Below are 12,835 nucleotides of genomic sequence, written 5' to 3'. Positions count from 1 at the left end.
TGAAGCCCTTCTTTAGATCCCTTTTTGTAGATTTCACCTCCCTCCCTTTCAGCAACAGAAACACACTCACACTCTTCTCTCGTAGCCCGTTCAATCTGTTCCAGGACAATAATCACAATCCATTTGACTTTCTTCCCATAGCTCAGGTACGTTAGACTATTCAGGACCTTGCAATGGTCGACAGAACAGAAATTAGGAAATAATTGTCTGTACCTGTATAAATTGACTTTGTGAGGGAACTTTTCTTACAGTATTTGTTCCTGTATTTTTCACTGCATTTTTGTATTTAACTGATCCCCCCAAAAGGTGTGACATCCTGTATATTGTTTTGTGTTTGTGTAATTTTATTGTATGCGTTCCAGTTGTGAAACTAGATTACAGACTTGGTGTAAAATTGTTTCTGCCCTTGATCGATTTTCAGTCAGACGTGTTTACAGACAGCGATAACTCCTGAAGACAACAACTAATGTGCTATCATCAATCGTAATGTTATCAACCCATTTTTCTCACATATGAGACAATGACGACCTCTCACTGAACACAATGTTACCAAAACTCATCTTGGTGTTATTCATAGCTGCCTGCTGTTTCCAAATTAGTTTTCATTACATTTTGATGGACCAGGACTTCCCCCTTGGGCCTCTCTAATCCATCACATCTCTCTATCAGTGACACCAGTGTCCTTTTGTTTTGCTTTAGGAATGCTTGTGTACTGAATTTGCCCACAATTGTAAATGCATCATGGCTGCATTGTTCCCACAAAGATAGTATTAAAAACCAGGTAAGAGACAACAAGGATGCATATATGTTGTCTTTATTCCATAGTTTGAGAAATGCTGACTCCATCATAAAGTGGTCAGCCATGTTAGTGCGGAGGAGCAGTGGAGGCTAAGAGGAAAGACAGAGACTAAATCAGTTAGCCCGAGCCTCTATCTACACAGGGCAGAAACAATTACCATCAGTGTCCACATCCGTTTCTTATAATCTGGATGACGATAAGCAGCATGCAGTCGCAGTCTACCTCCACCTGTTATCATTTCTTAAGGAAAGCTGGCACCACAGGTACTATATTTACACGTCTCAGCAGAAGAGTATATTAAAAAAAGGAGATTAAAAAAACTAAATCCAGTAGGGGACACACTTACATTGCATTGTATAAATAGTATATATTGTGTAGTACATGCAGCAAAGATGCGAGATTGACGGGCATAGAAAAGGTGTAAGTTGTTCGGCCAGCCAAGCTTTATGGGATTCCAACATGGTTACTTTTTGTATTACATACCACCAATATACATTTACTGTGGCATGTAAATTCATGACCTCAACAGCTATTCTTCTTACATGTCAGTATCCATCCTGCAGGCTTGACATGCATATCAAACGTATTGTGCTTTTTACGATGATAAAAATACACTTAAATTCATGATCATCTTTCTTGCTTGTGTGCATGTTTATATGACAAAGAGTCCTGCAACAAAAGAGAGGGAGAACATTTTGGCATGCGCAGTGTGTGTGTGTGTGTGCATGCTTGTGTGTGTGTGCGTGTGTGTGTGTGTGTGTGTGCGTGCTTGTGTGTGTGTGTGTGTGTGTGTGTGTGTGTGTGTGTGTGAGGGTCATTCTACTGTCCCGTACATTAAGCTAAGTGCTCCCCAGCTCTCCAGCAGTAGTAAATGGAGTCTTATGGCTTGAGGGGTGTTAGTCTCCCAACTCTGAATCAAAAGCAAAGAGTGTCCCAAGCCCTAGGTCACTGCTATGTGAATCATCAAATTCAGAGGATAAAGATAGATGTCTTTCCTTCTATTTACTTGCATGTGTGTGTGTCCTTGCACACTTTTGTATTGTGTGGGTCTTTGTGTACACTATATGCATCATTTACAATCCTATTTAGTATCCTTTGTTGTGATTATGATGTACAACCAGTGTCAAAGCCATGTTTCAGTGTTTATACTCGGTAAGCAAATGCACAGGCTGCACTGTTTACTGTATGTCCTACATGTTAAGCATTTTCACATGGAGTGCTCGAGATCTAGTTTTCATTTTAAGATTGAGAATAAGGGCGCAGAATAGATGCAGTGTAATACATCAAAGAGCTTGCTGGTGGTTATATCTCCAGCGGACCGAGACTCACTGGTTGCGCCGGTGCAGTTTGCAGGCTTTAATGATGTGAATACTGAAAGGCTGAATGTCCCAGTGCTTGCATCAGACCGCCATCTCCTTTTTTTCGCGCCCTCTCTTCCTCCAGGAACCACTAACAGGTTTCAGAAGCGTTAGGGTTTGACAGAGCAGGCACACAGGCAGTAACGGTCAAACACTTCATCTAAAGAGCCTACTTATCTCTTAGAGCCTGTGTTTGGTTATGCAATTATTGTTACAGGATTGTATAATATTTGTGTAGTGTTTCTCAAGAGTATAACTCAATATTTTTGGGCATAAAAAGAGTATTTTGCTGTGTTAAAAATGAAAAACAAGGACTTTATTTTCTTTACAGGCTACTTTAGGATGTGAAATTATGCAATGGAGTAAAACACAACATAGGCTACTTTATATGAATTCAGAATATTGCAAGGGTGGCACACTAATACAAATAATTGTACATGTATACAGGAGTCACACATTCACCTGTGGCCTGTGATGATAGAAGGTCTCTAACCACTGTATATATAAGGTATTTCTAAAGATAATGTTTTTTGAACACATTTTTTTATTGAAGGGTCTCAATTCAGGCTCATGGCTTAAGGTCTCTTATTATTATTCGTCCTCTGGTTTATGGCAAGACTTGCTACATATTACTAATACAAAGCCTTACTCTGTATTAGGTTTATATAGTCTTAGTAGGATGCCTCAAATCAGTCTCAAGGTTTTTATTTTATACCATTAAATGACCTTGTTTTTATTGTATGCCATTAAAACAAGGTCATGTTGGCTATGCACATATTTGTGACAATACATAAAACAGTCCTTATTTTAAAGGCAGACAATTTATGTATGAATTTCATTTAGGGTAATCTGGAAGGATTTAAATATGATGCACCTGTTTTTTGTTTTTTTACAGAACTGGCGAATGTGTAATGTTCTTTAAGGCATCAGCTACCAAACCTGGCGCGATGAGACGTTCAGGTGCCGGTCAGCACCACGGACAAAACCTGTACAGAACCAGTGGTTGAGATGCAACCTAGTCTGTGGATGCAACGTTCTGCGTCTCCAGACTCTGCAAAGCATGGTGAGGTCTCAGACAGCTCCACTTATTTAAGAGCAGGTATGACCAGCTAATAAAACTAAAGATTAAATACACTGAATTGCAAAACATTTCTAATGAAACCTACGGTGCGAAAACTTTTCGACTACGCAGTCAGTTTTTGCCTATAATAATAACTTTTGCCCTGAAGCAAAATGTAGCGTACTAACACTTCCCCTACACTAATTCTCGTTGTTCCCATCCACACCCTATATTAAGTGTTGTTTCCTCCATGTAGAATGGAAGAAACACTGCCTGTTTAATTACAGAAATGTCTTATCTGTTTTAGCATTCATGCGTTGCAGTGTTCCACGTCATTCAGTCACCTAACTAGATTGTTCCATCAGACGGAATTATTACCCGCATCACTCAATGAAGTACAATCATTGATTACACCCCCCGTCTCCCTCTCTCCATCCCTGTCTCCATCTCTCCATCTCTCCCTCGCACCTTCTCCCTCTCCCGCTCTCTCCTTTCCTGAAGTACTGCAGCGAGGGAGGACTGCATCGCGAAAAAAAACCTCACTGTCGTGCGCTGGCAATTGCCTCTCATCCTATTTTACCGTAACAAAAAAAGAGATTTTCTTTCCTTTAAAACGAAAGCGGAGTCTGATGCAATGGGTAACTACCTGCCCAGTTCTCTCTTCTCGCCATAAATTACGGTAAGAAATTACTACTTTTTCCCTTAAAAAAGATGCTGACTGTGTTTCCGAGTTAAATCGAGTATTTTCAATAAAACAGTTTTATGATCAGCTTTATTAGGATTCACAAGTCGTTTTTTTAGGTTGTTGGCTTATTTCTTATGATATCTATAACTAACATCTAAACTGGGACTACGCCTCATTATTTATTTATAAGTTTGTGAATATTTTGTTAAAAGTTGGCATGGTTTCCAGGCATGTGTTGTTTCTCAGAGGGAGCACTAAACTGAGTTCATATGCCTCCTGCAAAAGTAGAGAAATTGGCATCATTAGGAAAGCAGGCAACAACCAAGCAAGAAAAAAACTGCCCCATATACATTAGGGATGTAGTGGAGTTTAATTTCCAGTTTCTGTACCCTTTTAATTGTAAAATGTAGCATTAAGGGTGACACAAATTCTTTAAAATATCTCATTTAAGCTACAATAATTTTGTCTGTAAGTTAATTTCCTATTTGAAATGTTGTTTGTAACCTTCAGTTGGCAATTTGGTCTAGTATAATCACTGAATGGAGCTCATGGTTTACCTATTTTTATTATTATCAACCAGCATGTTTAAAGTGAAATCCTTGCCACGAGCAGAGTGTTGAGTTGTTGGCTGTAGACTGTGCATGCTGTAGTGCCATCCAGCCACCAGCCCTGGGGCAGTTAAAGCACTCTGCACTGCCACCAAGAAGAGGAAAGGATGCGGGAGCAGGCAACTGACTCATCCGTGAATTGCACCTCAAGAGGCAGTGAGCGATTGATATAGGCACACAACCGTTGAACTGGAAATCCGTGGCAAAGTGCTTTGTTTGCACTCTGAAGGCTGCTGTAGTAGTCCTGCTGGGTTAACACTGACGGGGGCCATCAATGAAAAGTGTAAGCAGTGATTGCAGGTTGCAGAATTCATTCCTGGTGCCCACTTCTTATCGTCGTTTTTCTGCCACGATAACCAAGAATCTCATTGTAATTCAAAATGCTCCTCATCTCCATTCAATAACATCTCCATCTCAAGCGCCCACATTTGTTAGTCCTCCTAAAGTTTAGGCAGCACAGGCTTTTTGAAGAGGAGGACATTTTCTCTCCCAGTGATTCACAGTTGACAGGAAGAAAGGACTCAATGTACGCTGAGCCAGTGACAATGTAGCAGATATGAGAGCTTTACCAAACTGTCTGCATATTTTAGTGTTGTTATTTCAGTGTGCAGGCATAATGAGAAATACCAGATAATAGTCATTATTTTAGGGGCAAGCTAAACCCAAAAACATAGTTTACATCACAGCAAAAAACCCTTGCCATCCTCATGTCTGCCAAAATGTGTGAGGTGTACATTTACTGGTGATTTCTTAGCATTTGGTCAAACCGTTTTATGTGATGCACACTAGTTGTGTATATTTGTGCATCACATAAAACGTTTTGACCAAATGCTAAGAAATCACCGGTAAATGTGCCGCATCTTGCATGCCTGGCCGGCCTCATCGTGTTATTGCGTCACTGCGACCCCAAGTGTAAGATCTGCACCAGACTGTGGTGGTGGCACATTATGTTTTTTATCTGCTATGTAAGCACTATATTGTGTCAGCAGTGAGGTCTGTCAAGGCAGGGAGACCATATGTTTACCAAGAAGATCAGCCTGATGCTAAAAAAAAGCAGAAGAGACGGCACCATTTTCTCTTTTTGAATCTTGAGGGTGGGATGGGACGTGTTTTCACCAACATGTGTTTTCTTTCAGTCTGTGCAAATGTACAGATATACACTTTAAATAGATACAGTCCTTTGTATCCAGAGTATATGGCCTTTATTATTTTCATTTAAGTATTGAGACAAAATGAATACAAACATAGGGGAAATCCTCTCTCATTGGCTAGGATGGGCACATAAGTGATTGAAGCCAATACTAGCTTGGTAAGAGAGTTAGCCATCATCTTCCTGCAGCTGATTTGTGAATCTGTATGATGTAACATTAGCATAACTTGCAATCAGCTCTGCTATTGAATTCTATCGTGGGGGGCCAGCACTGGCTCTTGGTGAGAGGTGAAAGGTTTAGGTTCTTTGAAAATATATATTTTCTAATCTTTTTATTCCGTCCATTTGCAGAAACAACCACTTTATTCCTCTTTAGACGTTCTTTTGCCAAGCCTCCATGTATTCCCTCATTAATACTTTTGATACCCCCTCCACCTCTCCTTCGTCCTCCCCCCCCACTCAGTCAGTAATGGCATCAGTGCTTGATGAAATCTCCTAACCGAAGATGTCCCAGGCTGGCTGTGCCTCTGCCTTCCAGATGAGGTCATGGGCTCACCGTTTTGATGGGATTACATGCGGCTCTGCCCACTTAGAGATTGGACCTGCTCCTTCTGATGCTAATAGAACAAACCGGCCACCAAGACACTGTGCCAGGCATGTCTTTGAAAGGGAAGGACACTGACAAGTCAAACCTGACGGAGATGGAAAGTATTTGAGGTTCCGAGCTAAGAAACTCTAAAATGGGTTCAATGTACATGATATTTAAAAATTGGCATAGGGAAGAAAATTGCCATTTTATTGCAAAAGTAATAATTGTAAAAAAGAAAAAATTAGGAAGCCCTCAGCTGTGCTCATTGTTTTGTCTTATATATTTGTTTGGTACTGTGAAAGGGCCAATGTCTGGACTGGTGGATTGCACCCAGCCAGAAAGGCACTATGGATTATCCATTTCTTGCAACAAAAGAAAAATGTGTTTCTGGTTAAGCAACCTTAAATTACATGACCTGAATTAATTGTGTACTTATTATTCCAACAACTAGCCCATACCCTTCTCATTGATGACTGTTGGACTCGAGGTAAATCAGCACCAAAAATGACCATCCTTTTGACAAATCTATTGCCTTAGGGATGCCCTTTCTGTGCTTATAATTGCCTCGTTTTGTTTTTACAGTTCTTCAGACTAAGGGTGTTCATTACCTCCATCATGAAAATCTTATGTAGTGTGATTATTCAAAACGATTCTTTCAAAATGCTCATTAGCAGCTTATACTGTGCCAAATGTTGGCTAATGAGTTATGATAAGCAATGAAGAGGTGTGTTAAAATGTACTGAGTTGGTGAAGCACACACTATACATTTAAACATTTTCTCAAATGTACTTGCCTTTACTTGGATGGTGCAAAACTCTTTTGTAACTCTAATCCCTTTAGTGGACTTTTTGTTCATGCATGGGGAAATGTGGGGCCAAGTGATACTTGACCTAATGTTTTTTTAGTATTCTAAAGAGGTTGAAGGAAAGTAAGGCCGCTATCCATCATGCAGACAGGGGTGTTACCAGAGTAAGGCCTATTTTCAGCCATGTGTGCCACTTTATCAAATCCTTTTATTCTCTGCCCTGCAGGACAATGTATGGCTGCAGCTTCTTTATGTTACAATACATATTCCACATCAACATGTTGGTTTTTTATCAATAGAAACATACAATCACATTTAAGGACTTTGGTTGCTTTGAAGGGAAGTATTGATCCTGTAAATTGGACATAGGCTTGAGGTAAAGGTTATATAGCTACAACTAGGTATGAAGGGATATATTGTGCATTGTTGTCGCTATTTGGGAGTAGACAGTAAGTTGGAAAGGAGTGCTTTTGCAAATGAACAGATGATGTTAAATGTAAAAATGAACATTTCCTGACAAACAGGCATCAATGTAAACACTAGATTCTGAAGAGAAGCAAACATTAAAGGAGATGCAAGAGGAAAGAAATGGTTCAGAGACAGCAACACAGAGATTAGTCTGTTTGGGAGAGTTTACCCACTTTGATTGTGATTGCTCACGTTGCCTTCGCTGTCTGCGCTGTCGGGGTCTTGTCAGCTGCGGCCAGGTGCAGGTTGGACGCTGTGTGCCCGGGTGTCATCTGAGCTTCATCACCAGTGACAGCCGGCTCACTATACACTCCATTGATTATCTGACAGACAGGATGTATCCCCTTTTTGCCGGTGTGTGTAAGCCCACTTGCTAGTTTTAGATGAAAATGATGTGTGATAGCCAACATGACCTGATCCCAAAATGATAAATAGCCTCATTTCAGTTACGTCCTTTAACTCATGTCTACGTAGGCATTGAAATGCATTTTATTTGAAGATGCAGTCAATAGAAAATAATTGTTTTGAGAATTGTTATTATTGTATGACTCATGCCGGATATCAATCGACTGCACTGGATATTATTATACAGGAAAAAAACAAACCTCTATCATATTTTAACCCTTTGTAATTTGTGGTAATGAATCATCTTAAGGACAATGTCTGCGGCAGCACAGGTGTCAACGGAGGTATTAAAAAATGACCAGTCAATGTGTAAAGGAGTTCAGAAGCACAGAAGGCATCCAATAAGCCAAAAAGGATTAGGAGAGTCACCTTGAATCAGCAGTGTCATTTTACCCAGTAAAATTGCATTATGGGAGCTGGAGCTGGCTCTGTGATTTGTGTCCCCCTGACAAGACTTCAGTGTTCATTAGAGGCGGTGGTGAGCAGCTCCTGGACACATGGGAACCACACACACACACACACACACACACACACACACACACACACACACACACACACACACACACACACACACACACACACACACACACACACACACACACACACACACACACACACACACACACACACACACACACACACACACACACACACACACACACACACACACACACACACACACACACACACACACACACACACACACACACACACACACACACACACACTGGACAGCTCGGACCATCACCACCTTTCTCCTAAGTATGCATTCTTATCTTGAGATGTTAAATAAAACATGAGTAATTTAAGAGTTCTATCATTTAAATGACCAAATCTCACAATCATGTTTGTTTTAATAATGGCTGTGCCTTTGAGTCGTGACATGTTATAGAATAACTCTCCCAAGTGAGCCTGTGGAGGCAAGTGATGATGAATTGTGAATCACAGTTTGAACACTGACATGAAATCATGTTACATCATTCACACTCTTACGCTGGGGTCTCCCTCCCATCGGCACTGGCCTGGTTTGATGGGAAAGGGCTTCCCCATCGTGCACACATACTGTTTGTGAATCGCATGGGTGTTTTGCAAGTATGCATTACCTATTTTATGTGTTATAGAAACCTGACTTTACAAAAACAGGGGCCTTAGAGAACAGCTGTGTGTGTACAATGTGCCTGTGTCTGATAGTGCATTTAGTACGTATCCACTCACGACCATTTCTCCTTTCTTTGAAAGGATTAAATATGACAGTGCCGTTCTGGTTGGATCGCCACTCTCATTATAATAGACCAGCTCTTTATTGGGGGCAAATTGATTTCTGGCACAGCTTTGTTTATTAGCCTCTTTTCTCAGAGCTGATCATGAGTCAGCAGATTCAGCATCTCTGTTTAAAATGCTCATCCCTGTAAATCCAACTTATAAAATATAGAAAAGGGATTTCCATTTCCAAGGAGCGCCCCTGGAAATGTAATATTCATTTTGAATAAAAACTGAAGGCTCTTCAGGCAATGCTTTTTTTCCACACATCACTCGTAATGATTAAACGGCCTGGGAGAATGGTGAGGGACTGATTAAAGAGGGGAGTGCTGTCAGTGGGGTGTCACCTGTTAGACTGGAATAGTTATGAAAGTTACAAGCACTATCTGATCAACATCTTCCTCTTTTCTCTCTGCCCTCTCCTCTGTCCTTCCTCCTGTTTGCTTTCTCTATTTTTTATCTGTCTGTCTCTTGCCCCATCTCTCTCAGCCTGGCCGATGACTGCCACAGCCATTGTGGGTTATCTCCTGTGGTGACTGCGGACTCAAGAGTTTTCTTCCCGGCTGCATCTCAACACCCACTGATCTCACCGTTCCAGAAAATTCCCCCGCCAGCGTAAACTCACCCCTCTTGCCTCTTTATTCTACTTCTAAGTATCCCCTGAACCCCGTGCAGACCTGCTGGTGGAGCCAGAATGGAGGAAACTTACAATAACAGGACTTCCCTGTCTAAGGGGGCCAAGGACATTGTCAAGGAGGCCAAGCGGCATGCAAAAAAGAAAGTCAACAAGGTGGTGGACCGCGCCACAGACGGGTACTCGTCCCACCACAACTACAGCCGATTCGAGGACGACGAGGACGAAGATGAGGATTTCTACCGGAACCCGCCGAGGCAGGGCGGAGAGGGCAACCATGACAACGAGGAGGGCTCCAGCGATGCTACAGAGGGCCACGATGACGAGGATGAGATCTACGAGGGCGAGTACCAGGGGATCCCCTCGGATAGGAAGCAGAAGGAGGGCCAGGTGGCACTGGGACAACCCATGTCTGACGCCTCAAGGGACCGCAAGGGTCTGGAGGAGGAGAGGCAGGCGGATGAGGAGGAGCTGGCCCAACAATACGAGCTGATCATCCAGGAGTGCGGCCACGGGAGGTTCCAGTGGCAGCTGTTCCTGGTGCTCGGGCTGGCGCTCATGTCAGACGGGGTGGAGGTGTTCGTGGTGGGCTTTGTGCTGCCCAGCGCAGAGACAGACATGTGTGTGCCCAACTCCAGCTCGGGATGGCTAGGTAAGGGACCCTGTGTGTGTGTGTGTGTGTGTGTGTGTGTGTGTGTGTGTGTGTGTGTGTGTGTGTGTGTGTGTGCGCGCACATGTACTTGTGCTAAATGTTGATTAAATGTGTTATGTCAACAGATTTCACATAACTTTGTAATCCAATCTAATCCAACTTGATCTATATAGCACATTTAAAAACAACAGAGTTGACCAAAGTACAGTACATCAATAAATATATAAAAAGCGGCATAAATACATTTAGACAAAACCGATGAGACAACAAAACAAATGGAAAAGCACGAGACAATAAAACCATACTTATAGCCACAGACTGATAAACTCTCAATATTACAATTATAAGGTTAGTTGAAAGCAATAATAATAAGTAAAAGAAAATTAGGTTCAACTTAATATTATTGCTTTAAACTAACCTCTTACAGTAATGTGACATTTGTAGACATAATACATTTAATTAAAGACGAGTTATCAGTTTTTCCAGTGGCGGACATGTTACTTTAATATCAATCTTAGATAGAAGGATACTATCTGTATAAATGTTTGCACTTTGCTGCTGGCCTGGTGTGTTTTCTGTGTTTCAGTGCTGAACAGCATGCTGGGTACAGCTTGCTATCCGTTGCTCCCCACAGTATTAACTGTTACACTCTTGTGCCAAATTTATAACAGAAAATTGTTACTAACTGGAATTTAAATTGTCCGGGAAGTGTATAATGTAAAGACACTGTCCAGTCGTATTATAGTTAATGTAGAATGATTAATTTAGCCACTTTATTCCCTATAAGTCACATATTTGATGCACTTATTTTAACTTTCAGCTTAGTGAAACACAGACTGAATTAATATAGTACACCTTTAAATAACTAATCAATAGTCCCCATGCTCTTAAGAGTGTCACATGATTTTAAGTGCTTAGTTTGAATCAATTCATTTCAAAGAAACAACGAGTAAGTGGACATTTTCTAAGAGAGTGGCAACACAAACTAACATACATCAATGTATAATATATGTTTTCGAAGAGGAGTTCCTTGTTGTGGTGGTCTGGCCTCCTGCAATTGGCTTTAAATGGCTCCTTATACTTTATATGTACATAAACACATTAAAATCATGGCTTGAATTTGGGTAATGTGTGCGACTTGGACTAATGGAAGGATCCCACTACTTTCTGTGGAATATTGCTTATCCTAAAAGATAAGATACTTATGCATGTTCACTCTTTAAATTGTGTTTCACATGGGTGAGGAGATTCGGTCCACTGGTCTCCATGTCCGGATTAGGAGGGGAGCGAGTATTTCCTGTGTGTTGAGCAGAAGTCCCAGCAGTCCCTATGGCTGCAGGTGTGTAATCCATCACCACAGAGCTGTGTGCAGGGGCTGACTCACGGTGTCAGCACCAGAGTGGCGAGGACATTAATTCAGGCACAAAGCCCTTAGATAGTAACTGCCACAGTGAGACATGACAATATATCAACGGCACCGCAACATCTGATGCCCAGCTGATACGACAGGGCCTTTTTCAGGAGGAGGTTGTAGCTGAAGGTTTGAGAAATTTATTTTACAGGTGGTGAATGTCCAAAATTGGAACACCATGTGATACGTAGACTATGCTATTATGAATACTTTATATTTTCATACATTTCACATTTATAGACAGTAAATGTCTGTCTCGCTGAAACATCCTTACAAGATCTTGTGTTTAATGTAGCTTCATTTTTATTTATTTTCAAGTATTCATGTAAACTCTTTTCTTTATCTGAGCAAAGTCCTGCAGGCATTCACGCTGTACGCTCTGCTTCTCCTTGTGCGTGACTTCAACCCTCGGTCCCTCGGTCCCTCTCACCCTCCTTTCTCTATGTGCCTCTCTTTTCTTTTCACATCCTCCCCCATTCTCCTCTCCTTTCTCCCACTGATTGCCCCGAGGCTCCTCCCCGTTGAGGTGAACATGATTGGTGTATGTGTGTGCGTGTAGGTGTGTGTGTGTGTGTGTGTGTGTGTGTGTGTGTGTGTGTGTGTGTGTGTGTGTGTGTGTGTGTGTGTGTGTGTAAGCATAACCTACATGATTACTATGACCTTGTTGCCATCCATTTTTTTTCAAGAGTAATTACACTTAAATAGGTTAAATAATGGTCTTTGGGTTTAAGAGAAACCTGATTTCTTTAAAAGGTTGATTATATAAAATGCTGATTTCTATGTCATGTACAGGGAAATCACCTGTCTAAACTGCTTTTTATATGTGGGCAGGTGCAAGTATTGTAATGATGTGGACCAGTGGGGAAAGAAGGACAGATAAACACATGTTTTTCCTTTTTGTTAAAAAAACAATTCCATCCAAAGTAGAACGGAAAATAACTAAAAATATCT

General features: G+C 41.3%; 1 protein-coding gene across 1 annotated transcript in view; it reads left to right on the top strand.

Annotated features, from left to right (window-relative positions):
* Positions 1–3,642: 3,642 nt before the first annotated feature.
* The window catches only part of sv2ca (synaptic vesicle glycoprotein 2Ca), a 37,933-nt gene continuing 28,740 nt past the window's right edge, over positions 3,643–12,835 (top strand). The window contains exons 1-2 of the mRNA XM_034090250.2: positions 3,643–3,896; positions 9,677–10,473. Of these exons, the coding sequence (XP_033946141.1) occupies positions 9,882–10,473 (592 nt within the window). The 5' untranslated portion in view covers positions 3,643–3,896; positions 9,677–9,881. The remainder of the gene's footprint in view (positions 3,897–9,676; positions 10,474–12,835) is intronic.

Source organism: Pseudochaenichthys georgianus, chromosome 9 (genome assembly GCF_902827115.2).
Source record: "Pseudochaenichthys georgianus chromosome 9, fPseGeo1.2, whole genome shotgun sequence".
NCBI lineage: Eukaryota > Metazoa > Chordata > Actinopteri > Perciformes > Channichthyidae > Pseudochaenichthys > Pseudochaenichthys georgianus.
This window is presented reverse-complemented; position numbering and strand designations above follow the sequence as displayed.